General features: G+C 35.9%; 1 protein-coding gene and 1 pseudogene across 2 annotated transcripts in view; one reads left to right on the forward strand and one right to left on the reverse strand.

Annotated features, from left to right (window-relative positions):
* The window catches only part of JMY (junction mediating and regulatory protein, p53 cofactor), a 101,868-nt gene that overhangs the window by 11,908 nt on the left and 62,442 nt on the right, over window positions 1-27,518 (forward strand). For both annotated transcript variants that reach the window (XM_036020457.1, XM_028507524.2), the window contains exon 2: window positions 24,344-24,517. In XM_036020457.1, the coding sequence (XP_035876350.1) occupies window positions 24,344-24,517 (174 nt within the window). The remainder of the gene's footprint in view (window positions 1-24,343; window positions 24,518-27,518) is intronic.
* On the reverse strand, window positions 3,119-6,590 carry LOC118499472 (annotated as a pseudogene).

Here is a 27,518-nt window from a genome sequence, read left to right on the forward strand (position 1 = left end):
GCTGCTAAACTTAACCATTGTCAACTTGAAGTGCGTGGTTAATGTCTCATCACTGGACAAAACATTTACAGTGGCTGGCTGTATTTGATAAACTTTGATTATGTACATACACTATAATCAGCAATGTTGTCTGTGATTAGAGAACCTTGTAATCCCAAAGGAGGCTAATTTAAATCAGTGTCTGCATTAAATTCTGTTTTATATTAAGCTTGCTAAGGGTGAGTTGGTTTGGACTGTTTGATAATTTTCCTTAAAAGTCTTCGTATGTATTGGGTTGGCCAAAAAGTTCATTTATTTATTTTTTTTTCCTGTATAATGCCTCTAGTAGTGCTTAGTTGTCTTTAACTTCATTTGAAATAATTTTGTTAGATTGTTTTGGTACAACTGTCATATAGAATCATCAAAATTGATGAATTTTTGTGCCAGCATTTTAATGTTGAAGATGGAAGGAGATATGCAACATTTTTGGCATATTATGGTTTATTATTTCAGGGAAGGTAAAAACGCAACTAAAAGGCACAAAAAAGATTTGCAATGGAGAAGGTGCTGTGAGTGATCGATCAAACGTGTCAAAAGTGGTTTGCGAAGTTTCTTGGTGCTATTGACATTTTGGCCAAATAATTCTTTGCTGTGGGGCTGTCTTAGACATTGGAAGATATTTAGCAGCATCCTTGGCCTCTACTTACTAGAAGCCAATAGCGGGAGACAGCTGACATACTCAAAATATCCAAATCAAGAAGTCAATAACTTATTGACAAATGTGCCTTTTATTTTATGGAAAAAACTTAATGGACATTTTCGCCAACCCAGTATGTCTTACTTTAAAGAAAACTTATTTTGTTCCCAAACATTTCCAAATACTTTTCCCCCCTTGCAGTAGGACTAGGGCATTTGCTGTATTCTAAGCTAAGACCTAAAATCTACTTCCTCCCTCTCACTATTTATTCCTATTTTAAGTAATTAGTCCCTAACATCAGATAGATAATATTATTCTCCCCTTCCTCTTATAACATTACTAAATAATTGCCTTACTTATTGGCTAATTTTTTTGGCTAGGTGGGAGAGGAAGACAGTCACGGATGTTAACTTCTTTTGTTTTATTTTCATTTGGAAATCCTGCCTCCTTTTTTTTTCTTTTATATTAGGTCATGGGAATTTTGCTATTGGAGTTGCTAAATGAAAATAAAAAGGTTATGACAAGTGGGGTTAAAGAAAAGAAAAATTAAGAGAGAAAAGGGGCTAGAATTAACTTCAGAGTAGCAATATTTAAACTTAAAATAGTAATGGGAATGAATAGGATTCATTATTTCAATAAAAGGAAATTATGTGCCAGCTCACAGTGAAGCCTGTCTAGATGCTTGTAAATAAAGTGTTACAAAGTCTCTGGCTCCTAGGAGGGTGCTGGCTCGTGAGCAGGTTTTACTCTATACATTGAGCCTTGTGAGACCTAAAATTTGAAATAAGATTTTTATTAATTTGTTTTAAATGAAATTGCCTTTTTTTAGGTGCTGCCATTTATTGTTTTTGTTTGCTCTTGCAAAATGTATCCTCATATTTTTCATTGCACTTACACAAATTTACGTCTATTTTGGGTAGCCATTTTTGTGGGTTGTGTTTTTAAAGAGTTCAGCCACCACTTAAAATATTGTCTTTATGGGGAAAAACAAAAACACAAATGTGCCTTTAGGGTACAACATGTTTAACAATCAACTTTCCCTCCGTCTTTATTTATTTAGTATGTTTTTCAAAGGATTCAGAATTCTATTTCTTGTGAAAAGAAATTAGGTATTTGTATATGCTTATTTTTTCCAAGTGAATTTATTTGAAAATTTCCATTAATGTTTGATTGAGAAAGAGTGGAAAATTAATCTGGTTTAAGACAGCTGGGCACATACCTTCGGTATTTTTTTTTTAATGAATAATGTGATTAATTTTATTCTATAGATATAATATTGGATTTTGTAAATGTTCTTATTGCAGGGAACATCAAGCATTTTGGGGTACAGGATCTAGATGGTTAATGTAGATTTTGCTTTATCTTGCCTCTGCATTATATACATAAATATAAGTACCCTTGCTAACTGAACCAGTCTTTCTGAAATGTGAAGCCATTTGTATAAAATATGTGCTAAACTTACCCCAGTGTTTACCCAAGAACAGCACTGTAATTCAAATTTTTTTTCCTGGAGGTAATTTAAAATCCCTTTTCTAGCTTAATGACTTGAAAAGTGTAGTGGGGCTGGACATACTGAAATACTTTTAGGGTAGAGTAGCCATCTTGGAAAGTACAATGGAATAGTTGGTAGATGGATGGTTGTAGCACATTACTGTTGTGCCACAGGTCATAGTTTTTGGAGTTGTTACAAATTGTTGATTTTTATTCATTTCCTATGTTATATATGGATAGGTTGTTTTTAAAACTGGCGTTTAATTCTGTATATGTTTGTGTGTGTGTCCCTGATGTCTTAAGATATTAAATTGTGTGCTCTCCTTCTGCCCTGTGGTCATCTTTCATCCTAAAGCTCTAGTCCTTCATTTCCAACTTTCCTTTGCACCTGGATGTCCTGTTATTCTCCTGTTCATTTAATTTATCCAGAGCACATCATCCACCTGCCATCCCTGACTTGGTCTGTGGCTCTGTCTGGTGTAGCCACTTTTAATCTGAGTCTTTGCCATTTCCCTGGAAATGCTTCACTCCCATCACTTCTCAAAACTATTCAATTCTTCCAAATCTTGTGTTTGCTGGTTCTAATAGATTATGTCAACTGATCAGTTTTACAACAGTTTTTCAATGTGGGCAAAACAACACTCTTTATGTACACCTTGATTTGTAAATGCCTACCGATTCAGAAATGTTAAATACAAATTTTAGAACTGAAGAACTGTGGAATCACACTTATGTATTAGTTAACTGCTTTCCCATGTTGCTCTTGCAGCCATTTTAGTTTAATCGCTCACTCTCTCATCCCTAGACTGGTTTTAGCTTTCTTCTAGTATCTTCTTTGCAATGTAGACTTTCTATATTTTGCTCCCTAATACACGCACGCCCAGTGAACTCTTCCATTCCTGCAGAGAGAGTCCAAATTCCTAGCATTCAGGGTCATTTTGGTTAGCCAGTCAGCCTTATCTCTTCTCCACGTGAACCTTTCATTATCCTAGCCAAGCTTTTTTAACCATTGTTCACTGAAGTCACCATATACCATGCTCCATTACAGGACCTTCCCCTTTCCCGCATGTCTTGAATTTTTGCTTATCTAAGTTCCACCTATCTTTTCGGAGCTAGATCAGATGCCCCTCCTGTAGAAAGTCATTTCTGACCACTGTCAGAAATTCAGAAATCAGAGAAGTCTTACGTTGCATATGGCTCATATCATCTATGACTGCTGCCCTGTGGTTTTCTCTTTATGGACCCTTCCTACCCTTCAAGATACATTGTAAGTCCCTAAGAGACAAAGATGGGTTTTGTTGTTAGTTTCTAATGCCTCAAATTCCTCAGTGCTTCTTTACACAGTAGGTGCTCAGAAGATATTCTTTGGTCTATTTTAAAGTTGGTTTCTGTACATGACATGTTCACATGTAGTTTACATTTTAACTAAAAGCATGTATTTCCCTGAGATTAAAATGAAGTCAAATTCACCACTTATCTATGAAGTAAAGAATCTGAAAATCAGTTTTTAAAATATCAGGATGAATTATTACTGTCAGTAGCCCTTACACTTCCTAAAATTAGATTTTAACATTAGTAGTTTTTAATAATTAATTATTAACATAGAAATAACAAAATGATTTTTTAAAACATATCCTCACACTTTTATTGTCACATCATAAAACAAAATATGAAGCTTAGTACTGGCTCACTTGGCCCTTTCTCTTCTTATCTCCTCCCAGTTCAAAATGCTGGCATCTCTTAATAGCCAATATTCTCTTAGATATGAGTTGGGTGCAATGCATTTAAGCCTCAGCACAATCTTTGTATTTAGTCTTTTTGTGGAAAATTGGCTTAGTCTGCCCACCATAGCCACTCTGCTTCCTGTCGTAATGCCGCTTTCCCTGTGCATACAGAGAATCCTTGCCCTTCTTGTACTGTTACTTTGTAGGGTTGGTGCTTGCCACACTACTTACAGAAAGTCAGGTGGGTTTTAGGAACGTTTACCATGTTTGTAAGAAAGCTATTGGCATGGAAAGCTGATTTAACAGCTTTACAAAAAAGTAACAGAGTTGAGCGGTGTGCTTTGTGAATGGAAAATTTGTGTGGCATTGGTCCTTACTAGTCAGTTAAGGAAACAGACCTGGTAGATCTAAGGGATGGGGAGTTCCCAGAACACAGATCCAGTTTCACTGCTAGGATAGATCTATTCCTTTTGAACTACCCCAGTGCTGGTCCTCAGTCACCTCTATTCATAATTATTTGCATGTCTTAATGTAATGGCGAAGATGTTATTTGTGGAATGTGTTGTTTCCTAAATAAGGATGCATTCAGTTTTGGGTTTGACACATTAGAGATGGGAAGAAATTTATGAAGCTACCCACAAAAGTATCTAGCTTCTAAATTTTATATCTAGGACTTTGAAAATTATTCCAAGATCTTCAAGGATAGTGGCAGTCCTATAATCCTGAAGTCAGAGAGATGACCCTTGAAGTATGATGGGCAAGGTACAGGATGGGAACTCCTGAATTAAGCACAGTAGGTGTCTTCCTCTCCTTTTATATTTGTAATTGGTTCCTGGGTTAGAAACTAAGTTGACTAGCCCTGGGGAAAGGAGTAAGTGGCACAGGGTGGTTTTGCAGCTTTCTCTGTTGTATTGATTATCATAGGGTCATGAAAAAAATGTTTTTAACTGTTATCAGTGACTCCTTTAAAGAACTTGATAAAAGATGGGGGTCCTTGCCCTAGAGAAGTTTCGCAATAAGCAGAGCTTTGTTTTAAGAATCAGTAATTGAGACCTCATAGGTTAGGAGCCTAGTATCAGGATTAAATCAGGGAGCCCCTCCCCCCAAAAAGGTATCCAGAGAACAAAATAACTTCCTAAAATTGCATGAGAGATGTGTCAGTTTTTAAAGCAGGAGCTGTCCAGGTCTCTGTCCCCAGCCTGCCCCTTCTTTCCACTGCATTTCTGTATTGTGCATCTTTTTTTGTTGTTGTTTGAGTTCTGTTCTCTTTATTCTTTGTGTGTCCTTTTGTAGGTTTTTGGTTTGTGGTTACCATAGGTTTTTGTATATCATTCTATGTCTGTAGCAGTTTATTTTAAGCTGATAGGTATTTAAGTTTGAATATACTCTAAAAGTACTATATTTATTTGTACACCCCTCTCCATGATTTAAGTTTTTGATGCCATTTTAGATGTTTTTGTGTTGTGAATCTTTTAACTATGTACTGTAGTTTGAGTTTGGTACCTTTGTTTTTTGTCCAAAATGCAGTAGCTTTTTAAATGTCGGATTTGCTGTATTTATTACCTGTTTGGCTTTATTTGTGATATGTCTCTTTTCTCATATTTTCTTATTCCTGGTTAGTGTATTGTGCTTCTTGATATTGTGTTGGTTGTACTTGAGCCCTTAGGAAGGCGTCCTCTGAAGGTATGTTATGTTCTCATTCACATCCACCTACATTCTGACTCAGTTTGTGTCCATCAGTGGGTTTTCTCAAATTGAGCAAACCTGCATTTCCCCCATTTTAAATTCAGGCTTTCCCTAAGATCCCAAATACCCTTAATCCTAAATAATCCAACTCTCTCTAGTTTTTTCTACTCTTTGTATGTGCATTATTTATAGTAGCTTACACATTTTGCAGTTTACATGACCTATAGATGTCAGTAGCTTAAGTTTATTCCCTAGATTTCATCAGTTTGGGTTAGCAAAATAGAAAAGCAAATTTTGTTATAACAGGTTAGTGGTTATATTGTTTTACCAGTTGAATTCTTTTATCATGGGTTATAGGAAATGGTTTAGACTAAAAAGTCTTAATCTTAGTAAACTGCATCTTTTAAAGTTTTAAAATACATTTCCTTAATTTTAAGATTATTTGCAGATATTTAGGTTAAAATAGATTCCCAGTGGAAGCTATAATTGGTTTTAAGGTAATCTAATGTTGGAAAAACATGAAACTTTATAGCAAAGAAGACAAATTAATAAATTAGCAGTGTTAGTTGAGATGCCTTGGGCTTCTCTGCAAGAGTATTAGGTTTAGTTGCTGCATAATAGCATTGTAAAGTACTGTTCTGTTTGAGGATAAAAGGCATGTGGGAAATAATATATAAATGGGTTTAGAATAACTGATTTTCTTTCTTGTTGAGTGTACATAGTTGTATAGAGTGAAATTGTCACTTAAACACAGTGACTTGTTTGTGTTGGCAGAAAATTGTATCTGAACTGTTTGGAGAGTTAACATTTACTTCAGTGTCTGTAAGAAGAGCTCAAAGAAACCTAGTGTCTTAAAGATTGTCTTACTGTTGAATCGTGGCATTTGATCACTTATAAATGACTCTGGGGAACTTTATTATTGACATGTTGCTACTGTTTTGGGTTTTTTTTTTTCATTCTTTTAACAGTTCTGCTACTCCTAAAACTGTTGAAAATCATTTCAAAGAAAGTGTTCCATTTTCTTTTTTTTTTTAAGATTTTATTTTATTTATTTTTAGAAAGAAGGCAAGGAAGGAGAAAGAGAGGGAGAGAAACATCAATGTGTGGTTGCCTCTCACATCCCCCCAGCTGGGGATCTGGCCTGAAACCCAGGCATGTGCCCTGAGTGAGAATCAAACTGGTGACCCTTTGGTTTGCAGGCCTGCATTGAATCCAGAGTCACACCTGCCAGGGATGAAATTGCTCCATTTTCATTTAAGTGGAATAAAAAAAGTTAAAGAGCTGCTGTGAATGTACATTTTCTTATAAGGAGAGAATTATTGCCTTTAAAACTATAAAAGAATAGTTTATAATTCATTGTAAGGATGATCATTGTAGCTCTTTTTAGTTTTCTTGTTCTATCCTTCTTTAATCTGGTTATGATGTTTCTGATAATGCTGCAGTTTTAAGGTGGTGTAAAGCTGTGGTGGAAGTGAGTACCTTTGCCACCAGTTAGAACTAATTTCTGGAACTTGAGAATAGTGCTATCATTGAAAAGTTAGCATTCACACAGGTGCTGTTCCTTTCATAATCCTGCTTTTCAACTGTAGCTTATCATAGCTGATTCAACACAAGATTTATCTATTTATGAATAATAGGTAGGTGGGCACAGAAAGCGAAGCATGTATTTTCTTATTTCTCATACCTTATCTTTTGGAAAAGTTGTGTAGTTTTGGATATTGTGGCAAAGGGGATAACTTAAATTTTCCTTTTTTTGAAATTGTTCAATTACAGTTGTCCCAATCCCTCCCCTGCCCCATGCACCACCACCACCACCACCACCACCCCTCAGTCAGTCTCCACCCTGTTGTCCATTACCATGGGTCCTTTATCCATGTTCCTTGCTAAATTTCCTTTTTTTTTTTTTTTTAATTTATAGGCCAAAAAACCTTTCGTTCAGAAAAGTGGAGAAGGAATAAATGCAGGGGTGTCCAACCTTTTGGTTTCTCTGCGCCACACTGGAAGAAGAGTTGTCTTAGGCCACACATTAAATACATTGCAACATATAATCACACACAAAAAATCTCATAGTGTTTTAAGTAAATTTACGATTTTGTGTTGGGCCACATTCATAGCTATCCTGAGCCGCATGTGGCTCACAGGCCACAGGTTTGAGTATAAAACATTCCTTAAGACGTACAGATGGCCAAGAAACATATGAAAAGATGTTCAACATTGCTAATTATTAGGAAAATACAAGTAAAAACCACAATGAGATATCACTTCATACCTGTTAGAATGACTATTATCAAAAAGATAAATAATGTGTTGCAGAGGAGGTAGAGAAAAGGGAACCCCAATACTTTGTTGGTGGGATTGTAAATTGCTGCAGCCACTGTGGAAAACAGTATAGAGGTTCCTCAAAGTATTAAGAATGGAACTACTATATTATTCAGCAATTCCTCTTCTGCATATATATCTGAAAAATATGAAAACACTAATTTGAAAAGATATATGTACCCCTTTGTTCACTGCAGCAGTATTTATAATAGCTAAGATATGGAAACACTCAGTGCCCATGATGGACAAAATGGTTCAAGTTAAAGATGTGGTATATACAGTTAACTCCTGAACAACTCAGGTTTGAGCTTCTCAGGTCTACTTACAGGAGGACTTTTCTCACCAAGGATATATTCATTGATTTTAGAGAGAGGTGATGAGGGTTGGGTGAGGGGGAGAGTGAGCAAGTGAGTGCAAAACATCGATGTGAGAGAGAAGCATTGATCACCAGCCTCCCTTATGTGCCTGAACTGGGGATTGAACCCGCAGCCTGGGTTTGTACCCTGACTGGGGAATCAAACCTGCAACCTTTTGGTGTATGGGACGGCACTCCAACCAACTTAGCCACGTGGCCAGGGCATAAACTTCTTTGTTATACTTGAAAAATTAAGCACCCACAGTAAAATACAAAATTATGGCTTTGTATAGATTTATATCATGGTTCAAAAATTGCTAGACTTTGATTTACATCAGCTTCAGGTTTACAGAAAAATTAATCCAAAAATACAAAGTTCCCATTTACTCCTTTGTCTCTATTATTAACATTTTGTATTGGTGTGGTACATTTGGTACAGTTGATGAACCAATATTGATACATTATAACTAGTTCATAGTTTATATTAGAGCTTATTCTTTGTGTTTTACAATTCTCTGGGTTTTAACAAGTCAACAGTGCTGTGTATCCACCATTTTACTATCATACAGAATAGTTTCACTGCTCTAAAAACCCTTGTTGCATCTGTTCACTGGAGTGCACCGCCTCTTCCAATCCCTGGCACCCAGTAATTTTTTTACTGTGTCCATATTTTACTTTTTCTAAAATGTTATATAGTTAGAACCATACAGCATGTAGCCTTTTCAGATTGGCTTCCTTTCACTTAGCAATGTGCATCTAAATTTTCTCCTCTTTTTGTCCTGATAGCTTCTTTTTATTGTTGGGTATTCCATTGTATGGCTGTACCACAGTATTACTTGTTTATCTGTTGAACATTTTGGTTGCTTCCAGGTTCTGGCAGTTTTGAATAAAGTTCTATAACGTTCATGGGTAGGTTTTTGTTTGGACATAGATTTTCAACTCATTTGAGTAAACAAGAGGAGCATGAATGCTGGATCATATGGGAAGACTATGTTTAGTTTTGTGAGAAAGATGATACCATGCCAATACTAATGAAAAGAAAGCAGGAGTGGGAAAAAAATACAGCTTCCGGCTAAGATAGGGGCATGGGTAGAAACACTGAGCCTCCTCACACAACCAAAATAAGGACAACAAAATTTTAGAAACAAAAAATAACCAGTACTGACAGAAAATTGAACTGTATGGAAGTCCAATAACCAAGGAGTTAAAATAGACACATTCATCCAGCCTGGTAGGAAGGGCGGAGCCGGGCAGCTGGGCCGCAGCAAAAAAAGTGGTGGCTGGCACACCCTGGGCTCAGGGTGGCAGCGGGCAGATACAGCAAGACAGAGGATTGTGAAGAGGGCATGGCGCGCAAGGCAGCTGGCAGAACAGTCCCACATTTGCGCACAGATAAACCAGGTGAAACTGGGGAGTGAGACACACCGCACAACCCAGGGCTCCAGTGCCAGGAAATAAAACCTCAAAACACCAGTTGAAACACCTGTGGGGATTGAGGTGTGGGGAGAGACTCTCAGACTGAGTTCTTTGGAGAGATCCACAGGGTCCAAGAATATACACGAACCCACCCACCTGGGAATCGGCACCAGAAGGGCCAAGATTGCTTGGGGGAAGTGGTGGAAGGGACTGAAATCCAACAGAGAGTGGAGCAAGCACCATTGTTCCCTCTTGGACCCCTCCCCCACAGACAGCGTCAGGACGTAGAGACATGGGTTGCCCCGCCCTGGTGAATACCTAAGGCTCCACCCCTCACTACAAATCAGGCACATCAAGACAAAAAAAAGTGGCCCGAATGAAAGAACAGATCAAAGTTCCAGAACAAATACAACTAAACGAGGAAGAGATAGTCAACCTATCAGATGCAGAGTTCAAAGCACTGGTGATCAGGATGCTCACAGAATTGGTTGAATTTGGTCGCAAATTAGATGAAAAAATGAAGGCTATGCTAAGTGAAATAAAGGAATATGTACAGGGAACCAATAGTGATGGGAAGAAAACTGGGACTCAAATCAATGGAGTGGACCAGAGGAAGAAACAACCAACCAACCAACCAGAAAAGAATGAAGAAATAAGAATTCAAAAAAAATGAGGAGAGGCTTAGGAACCTCCAGGACATCTTTAAATGTTCCAACATCCGAATTATAGCGGTACCAGAAGGGGAAGAGGAAGAGCAACAAGTGGAAAAGTTATTTGAACAAATAATAAAGAAGTTTCCCAATCCAGCAAAGGAAATACACTTCCAGGAAGTCCAGGAAGCTCAGAGAGTTCCAAAGAAGTTGGACCCAAGGAGGAATACACCAAGGCACATCAGAATTACATTACCCAAGATTAAAATGAAGGAGAGAATCTTAGAAGCAGCAAGAGATAAGGAGACAGTAACCTACAAAGGAGTTCCCATGAGACTGTCAGCTGATATCTCAAAAGAGACCTTATAGGCAAGAAGGGGCTGGAAAGAAGTATTCCAGGTCATGAAAGGCAAGGACCTACATCCAAGATTGCTGTATTCAGCAAAGCTTTCATTTAGAATGGAAGGGCAGATAAAGTGCTTCTCAGATAAGGTCAAGTTCAAGGAGTTCATCATCACCAAGCCCTTAAAGAAGATAAAAAACATGCATAGTAAAATGACAGCAAACTCACAATTATTAGCAACCACACCTAAAACCAAAACAAACTAAGCAAACAACTAGAACAGGAACAGAACTGCAGAAATGGAGATCACATGGAGGGTTATCAACAGGGGAATGGGAGGAGGAGAGAGGGGTAAAAGGTACAGAGAATAAGTAGCATAGATGGTAGGTAGAAAATAGACAGGGGGAGGGCAAGAATAGTATGGGAAATATAGAAGCTAAAGAACTCATAAGTATGACACATGGACATGAACTAAAGAGAATGTGGGTGGGAGAGGGTGTGCAAGGTGGAAGGGAGTGAAGGGCGGAAAATGGGATAACTGTAATAGCATAATCAATAGCATATTTAAAAAAGGCAGGAGTAGCTCTATTTTCAGTCTAAGCAGACTTTGGAACAAGAAAAGTTATCTGGGATAGAGGACATTACATAAAAATGGAAGGTTTAATTCTCTAAGAGCCAGTAATCCTTAATATGCTTAACAACAGAGCGTCATAATATGTTCCCTCCCACCTGCGGTGAATGGGAGTTACCTGCATCCTTGTTAGCATTTTGTGTTGTGTCAGGTGTGTAGTGACACATCATTTTAATTTGCAATTCCTAAATGACAGTATGATCATGAGCATCTTCTCATATGCTTACTTACCATCTGTATCTCTTTGGTGATGTTCAGATCTTCTTCCATTTTTAAATTAGGTTGTTTTCTTGAATTTTAGGAGTATTTTGTATAACAGTCCCTTACAGAAATATATTTTGTGAGTGTTTTCTTCCTCTTTTCATTTCTCTTGAAAGTGTCTTTAGCAGAGAGGTTATTAATTTTAATGAAGTCCAGTTTACCAGTTTATTCTTTCATGGATTAGGCATTTGGTATTGTGTCTTTAAAAGTCATTTTCAAACCCAAGGTCACCTAGATTTTGTCATTATTTTCTAGGAGTTTTGCATTTTACATTTAGATCTGTGATCCATTTTCAGTTAATTTTTGTAAAAGGTATAAGGTCTGTCTAGAGTAGATTTTTTGCATGTAGATGGATGTCCTCTAGTTTAAGCACCATTTTTTGGGAAGGCTGTCCTTTCTCCATTGAATTGTTTGTTCCTTTGACAAAAGATTACCTGACTAATCTTTTGTTGTGTGGGTTTATTTTTAGACTCTTTCTCTCTATATATTTTATATATACATTATATATAAAATATGTATATGTTATTTTACTAGTACCACACTGTCTTGATTACTATAGCTTTATAGTAGCTAATAAAGTTGGATAGTGTCAGTCTTCTGATTGTGTTCTTCAATGTCCTGTTGGCTATTCTGGGTCTTTTGTTTTTCCATATAAACTTGAGCATTAGTTTGTTGATAGTCACAAAAGAACTTACCAGAATTTTGATTGACATAATATTGAGTCTGTAGATCAATTTAGGAAGAACTAACATCTTGATTATATTGACTCTTCCAACCCATATATATGGGATATCTCTCCATGTAGTTATATCATCATTTTCTTTTATCAAAGTTGTACAATTTTCTTCATCTAGATTTTGTACAAAAATTAGATTTATACCCAAGTTTTTTGGTTTTTGTTTTCGTTTTGTTTTGTTTTGTTTTTTGCCTGCTAATATAAATGGTATTTGGAGTGGTTTTTCGGTCCACAGAGACAACAATGTCACCTGGGAACAAAGCAGTTTTATTTCTCCTTTCCCAGTCTGTATTTCTTTCCTTCCTTTTTTTTGTCTTATTGTGTTAACTAGGACATACAGTTTGGTGTTAACATATTTCGTACGGCTGACGAGTTTTCTAGTGTTTCTTGCGCCTCAATCCACAAGCAAAATGAAGTGTAAACAGTTTCTGCTATCAGAAGAGTCTCACAAACAATGGGAAGACAAAGAAACAATTCCCAAATGAAAGGAAAGGAGGAAGCCTCAGAAAGAATGCTAAATGAAATACAGGCAACTCAGCTATCAGATACTGAGTTCAAAGCAGTGATTGTCAGGAAGCTCAGTGAGCTCACAGTGAGCTACCAGAAACTACAGGGAGGCTACAATGAACTCACTGCAAATGATATCAACATGAAAAAGGAAATAGAAACTATCAACAAGGGCCAAGAGGAAATGAAGAACAGTTTCTGCTATTGGTGGTGAGAGACTGGATAATGGATGACAATAATGAAGGCTCTCTGGAACCAATGACAAATCTGTCCAGCCCTTCCCCTGGGGGTACAAGGAGAACCCACCCAAAAGGTTGTCAGGTGTTATGAAGCAGCATGAACCTACGTGTATTCCAGAGAGTGGAAAGAAAAAATTTCCTACGAGAGCCTGCAGAGTTTGTGCCGCCCATGGAAAAAGGAGTGAATCTAGGAGTGAATACTTATGTAAATTTTGTTTGGTCCCTCTTCATAGAGGAAAATGTTTTACACAGTACCATACATTACAAAAGTACTAGGAACTTTAATTGTTTGATTAGTTGTTTAATTGTTTTTGTAAATAAAAATGTTATAATTATTGAAAAACAATACCTACAGTACATTATGATCTGTAGTTATGATGATTTAAATAACGTGCAGTTTGCCCAAAAACGTGTGGTCCATGGCATATGTCTTAGAGATTTCTATGCGGTACACAATGTGTTAAATAGGAGTGGTGAGAGAGGACCTCCTTGCCCTTGGTCCTCATTTTAGTAGGGAAACATTTTCTCACAGTTAAATGTGATGTTGGCTCTAGGGTTTTTGTTGATGTTTTTTATCAAGTTGAGGAAATTCCCCAGAATTCCTAGTTTGCTAAGTTTTTATCATGAATGACTGTTTTCCTTGTATCTATTGATATAATCGTGTAATTTTTCTCCAGCTTATTGATATGATGAATTTCATTAATTGATTTTTGAATGTTGAACCAGTCTTGCATGCCCAGGATAAATCACATTTAGTTGTGATATATAATTGTTTTTATACACTGTTGGATGTAATTTGCTAGTATTTTATTGGGCATTTTTTGCATCTTTGTTCATGAAAGATGTTGATGTGTAGTTTCCTTTCTTGTAATGTCTTTAGTTTTGGTGTTAGGTCAATGCTGGCCTAATAGAATGAGCTAGAAAGTATTCCCTCTCTTTATGTTTTCTTGAAAGATTATAGAAAATTGGCATAATTTCTTCCTTAAACGCTTGGTAGAATTCACCAGTGAAACACCTGGGCCTAATGCTTTCTATTTTGAAAGGTTATTAATTATTGATTTAGTTTCTTAAATAGATTTAGGCCTGTTCAAATCATCCATTCTTGTTTGAGCTTTGTTAGATTTTACCTTTTAGGGAATTGGTCCATTTCATTTAAGTTGTCAAATTTGAGAGCATAGCGTTGTTTGTAATATTCCTTTATTATCCTTTTAATGTCCGTGGGGTCAGTAACAATATCCCTTTTTTCATGTCATATATTAGTAATTTGTGTCTTCTCTCTCTTGCTGATAACCATGCTAGAGTTTTGTCAGTTTTATTAATTTTTTCAGAGAACAAGACTTTTTGGTTTTATTGATTTTTTTCCTATTAATTTCTTTTCTACAAATCCATTGATTTATGCTCTAATTTTATTTCATTCTTTCACTTTCTTTGAATTTAGTTCACTTTTTCTAATTTCTTAAGTTGAAAGATTATTTTTTAAACTTCTTTTTCCCTAACATAGGCTTTCAGTGCTATCAGTATTCCTTTAAGTACTGTTTTTACTGCATCCCAATTTTTTTTTAAAGTTGCTTTCATTTCATTTAGTTGACAATATTTTTAATCTCTACTTTTTTTTGACCAATGTATCATTTAAAAGTGCGTTGTTTATTCTTCAAGTATTTGGGGGTCTTTCCAGGAATCTTTGTTAATGATTTCTAGTGTAATACCATTGTAGTATTGAGAGTATATTTTGTATAGTTTTTAAAAAATTTTTAAAGGACTTTATGGCTCATAATGTGGTCTACTTTGGTGGATGTTCATGTGAACTTCAGAAGAACGTGTATTCTGCTATTGTTGGATAAAGTAATAGATGTCAGTTATATACAGTTGATTGCTATTGCTAGTCAGTTCAACTGTATCCTTACTTATTTTCTACCTCTTACATCTGTCCATTACTAATAGTGGGGTCTTGAAGTCTCCACCTGTAATAGTGGATTTATCCTTTTCTTACAGTTATATCAGTTTTCTTTTTCTTTATTTTTAATATACTTTATTGATTATGCTATTACAGTTGTCCCATTTTTTTCTCCCCTTTGTTCACTCCTGTTCCTATCATCATTCCCCCACCCTAGTTCATGTCCATAGATCATACATATAAGTTCTTTGGCTTCTCCATTTCCCCTCCTGTTCTTAACGCCCCCTATTTTTTACTCAGAAATTATGCTTCTTATTCACTGTACCTTTTCCTCATTCTCCCCCCTCCCCTTCCCCGCTGATAACCCTCCATGTGATCTCTATTCCTGTGATTCTGTTCCTGTTCTAGCTGTTTGCTTAGTTTGTTTTTGTTTTTGTTTTTTAGGTTCAGTTGTTGATAGTTGTGAGTTTGTTGTCATTTTACTGTTTGTATTTTTTATCTTTTTCTTAGGTAAGTCCCTTTAACGTTTCATATAGTAAGGGCTTGGTGATGATGAACTCCTTGAACTTGACCTTATCTGGGAAGCACTTTATCTGCCCTTCCATTCTAAATGAAAGCTTTGCTGAATACAGCAATCTTGGATGTAGGTCCTTGCCTTTCATGACCTGGAATACTTCTTTCCAGCCCCTTCTTGCCTGCAAGGTTTCTTTTGAGAAATCAGCTGACAGTCTTATGGGAACTCCTTTGTAGATAAGTGTCTGCTTATCTCTTGCTGCTTTTAAGGAGATTCTCTCCTTATCTTTAATCTTGGGTGATGTAATTAGGAAGTACCTTGGTATGTGCTTCTTTGGAACTCTCTGAGCTTCCTGAATTTCCTGGAAGTCTGTTTCTTTTGTTAGGCTAGGGAAGTTCTCCTTCATTATGTTTTCAGTAAGGTTTCAATTTCTTGCTCTTCCTGTTCTCCTTCTGACACCCCTATGATGTGGATGTTGGAACATTTAAAGTTGTCCCAGAGGTTCCTAAGCCTCTCCTCATTTGAATCCTTGTTTCATCATTTTGTTCTGGTTAAGTGTTTCTTCCTTCTGCTCCAAACTGTTGATGTGAGTCCTGGTTCCTTCCCTTCAGTGTTGGTTCCCTGTATATTTTCTTTTATTTCACTCTTCATAGGCTTCACTTTCTCCTCTATTTTGTGACCATACTCAACCATTTCTGGGAGCATCCTGATTACCAGTGTTTTGAACTATGCATCTGATAGGTTCTATCACTTCATCACTTAGTTGTGTTGGTTCTGGAGATTTGATCTGTTCTTTCATTTGGGCCATATTTTTTTGTGTTGGTGTGCCTGTTAGGTAGTAAGGGGTGGAGCCTTAGGTATTCGCCAGGGACCCTGGTTGCTTTGTTGTGGTGCTTTATGTCTGGGAGGCATCTGAGAGGGAACAATGCTCCTGCCTCAGCTCTTGGCCAGCTTTCAGTCACTTCCCCTGCTACCCACAAGCAAATTCGGCCCTTCTGGTGCTGATTCCGGGGTAGGTGGGTTTGTGTACATTCTAGGAACTTGTGGGTCTCTCCAACAGACTCTCCTGTGAGGCTGGAAGTTTCTGCTGCTGCGTCAACCCCCATAGGTTTTTTCACTCTGAGGTTTTGGGGCTTTATTTCTCCTTGCTAGAACACTGGGTTGAGAGGTCTGTCTTGCTCCCCAGTTGTTCCTCCCAGTTTATCCGCACGCAAATGTGGACCTGCTGGTCCTCCAGCTGACACCTTGCCACTGCCCGTCTCCATCCCTCCTACTGGTCTAGATGAATGATTATTCTTTAACTCCTTGGTTGTTGGACTCCATACAGTTTGATTTTCTGTCAGTTCTAGTTATTTTTTGGTTTTAAATTTGTTGTCATACTTTTGGTTGTGCAAGGAGGCAAAGTGTATCCACTTACGTGTCCATCTTTGTCAGTTTTCACCTAAGGTATTTTGATGCACATACATGTTAAGGATTATTATGTCTTCTTGAAGAATTAACCTTTTTATTACTACATAATGCTCCTCTCTGTCCTGCTGATGTTTTCTGCTACGGAGTTGGCTTTGTATGAAATTGTTAAAACTACTCCAACTCTCTTCTGATTAATGTTAGCATGGTTTGTCTTTCTTCATTTCTTTACTTTTAATCTATATGTGTCTTTATATTTAAGTGAGTTTCTTCTAAATAGCAGATATTTGGATCTTGTTTTTATATCCACTCTGACAGTCTCTGTCTTTTAATTGGTATATTTAGGCCATTGATGTTTAAAGTGATTATTGATAGAGTTGGATTAATATCTGCCATACTTATTTTCTAGTCATTGCCTCATTTTTTGTCTTTGTTTTTCTTACACTCTTTTTCTGCTGTTGGTTTTAATCAACCATTTTATATTATTTTTTCTTATTTAACATATCAGTTATATTTTTAGTGGTTGCCCTTGAGTTTGCAGTATATATTTGCAATTAATCCACGTTTTCTTTCAAATAATACTGTAGCACTTCACATGTGTTTGGTTGACCAAAAAATTTATTTGGTTTTAGAGTAAAAGGACACATTTTTTTTTCACAATAACCTTATTGAACAACATATTCACCATTTTGTCCCATTATCTTTTTTCATCTTTCAGTCAACTTCATTAATCCATCTTCCCAAAACTTTTTATCTTTTTGATCAAAGAACTGTTCCAAGTACATCTTGCAGTCTTCCAGGGAATTGGAATTTCTTCCATTAAGATAATTTTGTGAACACCAAAAGAATAGAAACCCAAAGGTGCAATGTCTGGTGAAGATGGTGGATGAATCAGAACTTCCCAGCCAACCTATAACAGTTATTGTCTGGTCCTCAAAGAGATACATGGTCTTAGGTTACCCTGATGGAAGATTATACGTTTTCTGTTGACTAATTCTGGACATTTTTGTTGAGTGCTGCTTTTAGTTGGTCTAATTGGAAGCAGTACTTGTTGGAATTAATCATTTGGTTTTCCGGAAGGAGTTCATAATAGAGAAATCCCTTCTAATCCCACCATGTACACAACATCACCTTCTTTGGGTGAAGACCAGCCTTTGGTGTGGTTGCTGCTGGTCCATTTCACTTGCCCCATGATCTCTTTCTCCCACATTATTGTAAAGTATCCACTTTCATCACCCGTCACAATTTGTTTTAAAAACGCAATGTTTTCTTACGTTTAATTAGAGAATTACATGTGGAAATATGGTCACAAAGGTGTATTTTGTTTATTTATTTTTTGCTTAATTTATGTGGAACCCAAAAGTCAAAGGAATTAAAATAAGCAAAGTGGCACAAAATACTTGATTTTTTAGTATATTGGCTATCTTCCATGTGTTATAATGTTGATTGTTCTTCAATGTCTCCATTTGATCACTATCACCTTCCACTGGTCTACCTGACTGGAGCATCATCCAGTGAGAAATCTCTAGCACAAAACCTTGCAAACCACTCGGACACATTTCATCAGTCACAGTACCCTCTTTATACACTGCATAAATCTTTTTTGCATTTCTTTTGTGTTTTTACCTTTCTTGAAATAAAGCATATGCTGAAAATGTTGCTTGTTTTCTTCCATTTTCAGCATTAAAATGACTACACAAAAAATCACCAATTCTGATTTTTTTTTAAATGCACACTGATATGACAGCTGTCACAGTACAGTCTAACAAAATTGTTTCAAATTAAGTTAAAGACAACTAAGCACTGCAGTTGCCATCTTACGGAGAAAAACAAAGGAACTTTTTGGCCAACCCAATAGTGCCAAGTAACTTTGTAAGTGTATTCCTGATTCTTCTCTCCTGTCCTTTTTTCACATTGCTGTGATTCATTTAATTTATTAATAAGCTATAGTCATTCAGTGCATATGGCGCTATTTTAAAAGAACTATTATCTGTTAGATTTGTTAAAAATAATAAGAAAATGTGTTGTTCTACCTTTATTTACTTCTCTAATGTTCTTTCTTTTTTATCTAGATTAAAGTTTCTTATCTATTGCATCTTCCTTCTTTCTGACCAATTTCTTTTAACGTTTCTTGCAAGACAGGTCTACTGACCATAAATTTTCTTGGTTTATGTTTGTCTAGGAAGTCTTTATTTTTCCTTCAGTTTGAAAATAATTTTGCTGGATACAGAATTGTAGATTGGTGAGGTTTTTCCTTTCAAAACTAGTTTCACTTTACTCTTGCTGGCATGGTTTCTAAAGGGAAGTTTTGGGTAATTCTTATCTTTGTATAGGTAATTGTCCCATGCTTCTTGAATATTTTTTTTTATTCTTCTCCTGGTATTTCAGTTTTGGAAGTTTCTGTTGCCATTTCTTCAAGCATACAGATTTTATTCCTTTGCTTGTTTGCAATCTAACGATAGCCCATCAGAGGCATTTTTAAATTTCTCTTACAGTGTTTTTTATTTCCAGCATATCCCTTTGATTTTTCTTAGTATTCCCAACTCTGTGCTTATATTACTTCTGTTCTTGCATGTTGTCTATTTTTTCCATTAGATCCCTTAGCATATTAATCATAATTCTTTTAAATTCCTGGTCTGATAATTTCTACATCCCAGTTATATCTAAGTCTGGTTCTGATGCTTGCACTCTCTCTTCAAATTATGCTTTTAAATATGCCTTGTAATTCTTTAAATTGAAAACTGAATATGATGTACTGGGTAGAAGGAGCTTTTAGTGTGAGGTTTTGTTTATCTGGTTAGAGGTAGACTGTATTACTCTAGGCAATAGCTGTAGGTGTCACAGGCTAACATTTCCTTTGGTGTGTTTGTTTTTATCTCCCCTGTTGTTTTGGTTTCCCTAGTTACTTTTTAAATAAGTTCTAAGACATGGAGTTTTTTAGTTTATATTGTGCTGTTACACTGTAGTCCTTTTGGTGTAGTGGTTAGGTATTGGGGGGCATAGGGAGGTGCTAATTATAGCTCTGTGATTACATTTCAGTCTTTTTGTGCACCCATTCCCTTGGGTTGTCTTCTCAGTCCCCTCTGCCGGCCTTACCCCATAGGAGAGACAGAAAGGCTAGGGAGGTCCAGAGTTGGGCATTCCTCTTCCCTTAGGTCAGTTAGTCTCCGGTGAAATAGTTTCTCTGGAGGGCAAGCCTTGTTAAGAACAGATTGCCCCATGTACATTTCAAAATGGCTGCTTTATCTCTTACCCTGTCAGAAGTTTTTTGGCCATTACTTCCTGAGTAAGGAGGTTTTCCTCTAGTTTCACTGTGAGAATTTGGTAGAGCTAATGGGGGTAAAACTCAAAACAAGTATAGCCTACCCAAACCCCCACCACAACTCCTGGAGTGTTTAACTTTCAAACCAGTTAACAGTGAGACACTAACAATTTAACAATTACAGTTTAGGTTTCCCTACCCCAGTATTGGTTCCCACAGAGGTTCCTGTTATTTTGCTTCTACCCCAGTAAGTTGTGATTCTCTATGTCCATGTATCTTGCCAATTACAGGAGAAGCAGTTTGCCCTGTGACCTCAATTCTTTGATAGATCTAAGAGGGTTTGTTGATTATCAGTTTGATTAACTTTGTTCTTTAAAAAAAAATTTTTTACTTATTTTTACAGCGGAAAGGAAAGAGAGAAACATCCATGTGCAAGAGAAACTTGATTGGCTGCCTCTCTTACACCCCCAGCCTGGGACCGGGCCTGCAACCCAGGCATGTGCCCTGATTGGGAATTGAACTGGCAACTTTCCGGTTTGCAGGCCAATGCCCAAACTACTGAGCCACACCAGTCAGGGCCACTTTGTTGTTAATGTGGGTGGGACTAATGATTTCCAAGCTCCTTACCTGATGGACGAGAAACTGTCCTATGAATTTTGATAGGTTGTATTTTCATTAGTAATCAGTTCAAAATATTTTCTTAATATCTCTTCTGATTCATTCTTTTGACTTGTGGATTTTTTAAAATTCCACTGTTTTCAGAAAAACATGCACTGTATTTCAGTTCTTTAAAAGTTTTGAAGTTTGTTTTATGGCCTTAGCATATGGTTTGTCTGGGTATTATATAACATATGCACTTAAAAAGAATATATTAGGTTAAGATGGTCGATGGTGTTACTCACATCTTTGTTTTTACTTAATTTTTTCCCAGTTCTGTCCGTTGCTGAGAGAGGAGTGGTAATATCTCCAACTCTATTGACTTTTTTCTTTATTTTTGTCCATTCTGTAGCATGTGTTTTGAAGCTCTGTTATTAAGTATACACACATTTATGATTGTTGTTTTCCCCATGAATTGACTCTTAGTCATTATGGAATATTCTGCATTATCTCTGGTAATAGTCTGTACCTTGAAATCTACATGTAGAAAATTAATATAGTCCCTCCATCCTTTTTATGCTTTACTGTTTGCTTTCTACTTTTCTTCTCTCTTGGGCCTCGCTTTTTTATTCATTTTGGTACTTTCTAGCTTTAAATTAGTATTTTAGTCAATTTACATTTAATGTAATTTTTGACAAGTTTACATTTAGGCCTGTTTTCTGTTTGTATTCTCTGATTTTTATTTCTTACCTTTTAGGTTCATTTACTATATTTTACAGTTTAATCTGTTGATTTCATAGTTATACTTTGCATTATTATTCTTTTAGTGGTTGCCATAGAGATTATACCATACTTATTAAAGTTAATATTATACCACATTATATTAAACATAAGAACCTGTGTGTCCATACAGGTCCATCTCTAACCCCATCCTATAAGGTATAAGTGTCGTATGTATTATAGTCACATACATTATTAATCCCACAGTATAGTATTAAAATGTTTGCTTTAAACACTCATGCATTTTATAGAAATGAAGAGGAAAATAGGCTTTTATATTTCCTCATTTACCACTTCTAATATTACTGATTCTCTTTTTGAAAGTTCAAGTTTACATCTATAATATGTCCCTTCAACCTGAACAACATAAAAAAAATTCTTAAAGTGTCAGTCCATTGATGATGAGTTCTCTTAGTTTTTGTTTATCTGGAAATATGTCTACTTTGTCTTTATTCTTGAAGGGTATATTGTTTTGGGAATGGAATTCTTGATTGACTTTTTTTCTTCTCAACTGTAAGATGACACACCACTGTTCTTCTCCATCATTTCTGATTCAAAGTCATCATGCATATGTATGTTTGTTCCTCTTTATGTGTTGTTATTTTTCTCTGGTTGTTTTTAAGATTTTCTCTTTCATCTTTGATTTTCAGTAGTTTGAGCCTAGTCTTGGATTACTGCTTGGGATTCTCAGATCTTCTGGAATATATAAATAGATACCTTTCACTAAACTTGGGGGTTTTTTGGCCATTACTTTCTGAAATTTTTTTTGTCCCTTTTTTTCCTCTTGAACTCCAACTAAATGTATCTTAAACCTTTTAGTATTGTCCCAGGGATCCTTGAGACTTTTTTTCCCTTTTTTGTTCTTTTTCAAATTGGATACTTTTCCTTAGTCTATCTTCAATATCACTGACTCTTTTTGTCTTTACTACTATACTTTATACCCATCAAGCAAACATTTTTTTTAAATTCAGGTATTTGTTTCTTTTTTGAGAATTTTCTATATGTTTATTCTTTATGACCATATTCCCTTTCTAGCCATTAGCATTATTTTAGAAACTGCTTTAAAATCTTTGCTAAATCCAGATTTGTTTCATCTTGCAATTGGTCTCCATCCATTGCCCTTTGAGAATTGAGTTTTGTTTCCTATTTCTTTATAGATCTGCTAATTGGGATTGTATTCTGGATGTTATAAATGATACCTTGCAGAGCCTCTGGACTGTGTTATATTCCTCCAGCAGGTGTTGATTTTTACAGCTTTGTTTTAGCTTTAGCAGTTTATTTAATTAGTTCAAAACTGCAAAATCTGCCTACCTTCCCAAGGGCAGCAGCTAAAATATTAAGATTTTATGTTTAGCTGCAGTGCTTTGAGCCTGTCCTGTGTATCATAGTTTTAGTAATCAGCCTGAGGTTTTAGTTTATTTATGTACATATTTAACATTTTTCTCCTTTGGCTTTTTTCCTATTCAGTATTTTCCTGTTAAGTACTTTGTAGCTGCTATGATTGCTCCCCAGCTCTGTTCTCTGATTCTCTTCATGCCACCAAGGCTGTGGGTCCCTTTTCTGTGTTGTAGCTGTACTCCTTTATTCCTTCAGGAGCCACTGGGAACTCTCCCCAAGCTAAAAGCCATAAATTTAAACTCAGGGCTTTCCCTTCTTCCAGTTATTGATGATTACTGATGGAGTAGGCAGAATACTAAATGCCCAGGTACTGCTGGACTTTGGTCCAAGAATCTGGGCAGGAAGTGAATCCAAAGTATAGATTCAGCATAATAATGTATGTTACAAAATGTGATAGCCAAAGCAAGAAGTTGGAGAAGGAAGATAATAGTGGAAATTTTAGGTATGAGAAAATAAAGCAACATTTTGTGCCCCTGGGCAGATGACACTGTCACCAAGTAAGTGGACACGAAGAATAAGTATATAAAATATTTTTTTGCTACATGGTTCTTTTAGAGGTCCTTTAAATTTCAGCTTAAGCTTTCTTGGACAGACTTGTGCTTACTCTAAAGTATTATAGGTCACAGTTTATGTAACATCACCTCCCCACCTCCTATTCTTTCTTATGGCACCCATTGTTTCATTGTGTTACTTTTATACTTTCAAAACATAAAATAATCTTCATTACATGTATTACTGTTTGTAATGTTTTTAAATAGTGCTGCACTGTAAACTCTGTGAGGAGAGGGACCATGTTTTTGTATCCCCAGCACCTAGCCCAGTGCCTAACATGTTACATGCCCAGTCAATATTTGTTTAGGAATGAGTGAATATATAAATACACATACATGCATAGATACATACATGTGTGCCAAGTTATGCAAAGTAAGAGTTATACACATCTGTTATAGTCAGTCTTAAACTCTTCAGTAGAGTTGAGGATTTCTTTTTAAACCTAGATTTTTAAGGAAGTAATAGGCATGAATTTGAAGAAAGTTAATTCAGTTCCAAATTGGGAGGAGGAAAGGAGTGGCAAGAAGATATGGAGACATGAGTAAAATAATATCGGTAAGAGTTACTACTTTGTAGATTAGCAATAAAATTTTTTTATAAATATGGAGAAAGGTACTAGATGGTGGGAACATATTTTAAAGAGCTAACTAGACAAATAAATAGTATGGAGTCCTAGCAAATACAGAGAACAGGAGTAATATGGTAAAAGTTTGAAAAGGATGATTGAGGCAGTGATCTTGAATAATAAGACACCTGAGGCATAGAGTGGTAAAAAGAAATCAGTACTTTTTGTTCCCTCTTGCTTCTGTGTTTTAGGGTTCCCAGGTCCTCCTGAAAGGGATCAAAAGCAAGTATTTATAGGTTTTTATCAGGTTTCTTTGTAGTGAAACTTTCTTGTTCCACAGCTCTTGGATAAGCACAAGAATACAGAGAGCATGGTGGAGCTTCTGGACTTGTATCAGATGGAGGATGAAGCCTACAGCAGCCTTGCAGAAGCCACAACTGAACTCTATCAGTATTTACTGCAGCCATTCCGAGACATGAGAGAACTTGCCATGCTACGAAGACAGCAGATCAAGGTATTTTTTAAAAACCTAAATAGTAGCCTGCCTGTTGCATAGTTCTCAACCTGGCTGGCCTTGCATTTTAATCACTATAGGATTTTTTTAAAAAATGTACATATCTGGTTCTTTATCCCCAAAGATTCCAGTTTGGTAGGTTTGGGTTATATACAATCTGAACACACTGTCTTAAAGCATCTCAAAAGACAATTCTATTGAATAGCCAGGGAGAACAGACTAGAAAGTACAGTAAGAGATCCCCTCCCCTCTTTCCTGTACTTCTCTCTCAACTCCTGTCTCCCTTTTACTGTTTTAAGTACCATGTAGTCCTAGACTTCTTTACCAGAAGTTTTAGAACATTTGTTTTGGGAAGACCTTGTTTTGAAAGTTAAAAGGATTTAATGGTAGAGCTTTAAAGTTCATGTCATTTAATTTCCACGTGTAAAGTACATATTACATTATTTTGAAGCAAGTGTTTAAGGATTTGTTTTTATAGCTGACCTCAATTAACTATTACTCTGTTTAAATCCCATGGAATTTTTGCTGAACTAGGACATGAAAATTGTGTTTTTGCATAATGGGTTAAGTTGGAACAAATTACATAAGAAATGTGTATTTGAGAAATTAAGCAGCAGGCTCTCTCTGAAGCTTTCTCCGAAGCACCTTTCTTTGCTCTCAGGCATGTATCTTTACTTAGACCCTGATTCAGTAGCTCAGTTGATTAGAGCGTCCTCACAATATGCCAAGGTTTGAGGGTTCAATCCCCATTTAGGGCACATAATAAGAGAAGCAACCAATGAATGCATAAATAAATGGAACAACAAATCGATGTTCTCCCATTCTCCCCCTCCCTTCCTCTCCTCCTTTCTTCTGTCTCTAAAATCAAATTTAAAAAAAATTTTAATTTGATTTTAAAGACAACAGGGTGGTGATTGCTGGGGGCAGGAAGGTATAAGGGGACTAAATGGTAATGGAAAAAATATAATAAAGGATGTAAGTTTAAAAAATTTTTTTAAAGAGAAGTTAGCAATTATTCTCGGAACTTTACAGTTGGGAGAGAGCAAAGTTAAATAGTACATTTGATAAGGTAAAGCATGTCTGTGTATCTTTCCCTTTACTAGTGAATCACGATATAGAGCAGCACAGGTTTAGTCACACAATTTACATACACTCTCTTTTATTAATACTTTTGAATACTGTTGGGTTGTCAGTTTATCATAAACTTGGCATTTTGATTAAAATGGTAACTTGAAAATAAGCTATAATTTTTAGACACTAGAATATCCTCTAGATTTTTCAGTGAACTATGGATATTTGTCCATTGAGAATTTGAATGGAAGGCCAGAAATGAAGTGAATGACATGGAGGCCCCACCCGTTATAGATTAGGCAGGCATAATCTGTACAGCTCAGCACTATCAGAATCTATGTGCATTTTCACTTTCATATTAATTATGTCAAGATTTATATTGAGTATTCACATTAGCAAATTGAGTGAACCTACTTGTCCACTAGCATTACTTATTGCTCCATTTTTCCTGGGAAGCAGGGTTTTCAAAGGTAAGTATGATATTTTACTATGCTCTTATTTCTATGATATTACTCCTAAATGGCCTCTCATCTATGACTACGTTTTTGTTCTTTACCCTTCTTGCGAAGTTTTAAATAGAAGTATTAGATTTAGTTTGCGAGCTCATTCAGTATGTCAGACAAGTATGTTAAATGGTGCTATTACATAAAATATCTCATTTAATCCTTACAACAACCATATAATTTAGGTGCTCTTATTGTCCCTACCTCATAGATAAGAAAACTAATGTTGGATTAGAATGATTTATGTAAGTTACCTAGTTAGTAAGTGGCAGAGCTGGTATAGTGCTCAAATTTAAGTCTCTTGTCCCAAAGAATTTGTTTTTTGTTTGTTTTGTTTTCATTGCAGACTACTGATTACTAGTTACATTTAAGTTAGAAAATTCATACTTGGTAAAAACGCAATTATAATTGATTTGGTAAAGTATTTGTTATAAGTAATACTAACAACTACTATTTATTTTGTATATTATTATTCTGTGGATGTTTGCCCTAGAAATACATAGTTCTTATGAAGATAAGTTACAGCCAACTAACTTATAATTGGAGCATTTGTTTTTGTGTTTTAAAATGTATTTGTGTTACTAAATTAGGCTAGCTTTATTAATAAAAATATGTGGCGCAACCTGGCAAATTAATCTTTGGATCGTAATTTAGTAAGATCAGTTTAATAAGTTTTGTGTTATCAAGGTATAGAATTGGTACCTAAAATAGAGGAAAATTTCATTCTGACAATAGTGCCATGGGTGTGGTGTGTGTTTTGTGTCCTGAGCTAATTAAAAAAGAAGAAAAAATAAGTGTACAGTAGGGAAAGCAATTGAATATATTTATATCAATTGTAGTATTAGTATTCAGACTTACTCTAGTGGAATATTGTTTTCTTAAGTTGCAGAAGAAAGGGTGTGTGTTGAATTAACTATAAATGCTTTTTCTAAGTACTGACTTACAGTGATTTTTATTATTCCAAAATTTTAGTGCTTCCTTGTTTGAGACACAAGTACTCTACAATTGCCCTGTGTAAAGCCTAATATAGTCTGGCAGGGCTAATTGGTATTTAGGGAAGGACTTATTTCGGAGGTTTTTCTTTTCGTGATTTTTTTTTTCATGATAAGATAAGGGATGGCACTAAAGTTGTGCTTATAGAGAAATTTATAATTTTAAGTGCTTATTAGAGAAGAAAGGTCTAAAATCAATGATCTAAGCTTCCGCTTTTAAGCTAGCATAAAGGAGAGCAAGTTAAACCCAAAGTTAAATAAAAGTAAAGAAAATTAAGAGTGGGGATCAATGAAAAAGGAATCAAGTAATAGATACAAATCAGTGAAACCAAAACCTGATTATTTGGGGGGAAAACCCAATACATTTCATAAACCTAGCTAAATTGAGTTTTTTAAAGACGAGAACCACGTGGCTATATTAGTATTGAAAGTATA

This window comes from Phyllostomus discolor, chromosome 3 (assembly GCF_004126475.2).
Source record: "Phyllostomus discolor isolate MPI-MPIP mPhyDis1 chromosome 3, mPhyDis1.pri.v3, whole genome shotgun sequence".
Taxonomy (NCBI): domain Eukaryota; kingdom Metazoa; phylum Chordata; class Mammalia; order Chiroptera; family Phyllostomidae; genus Phyllostomus; species Phyllostomus discolor.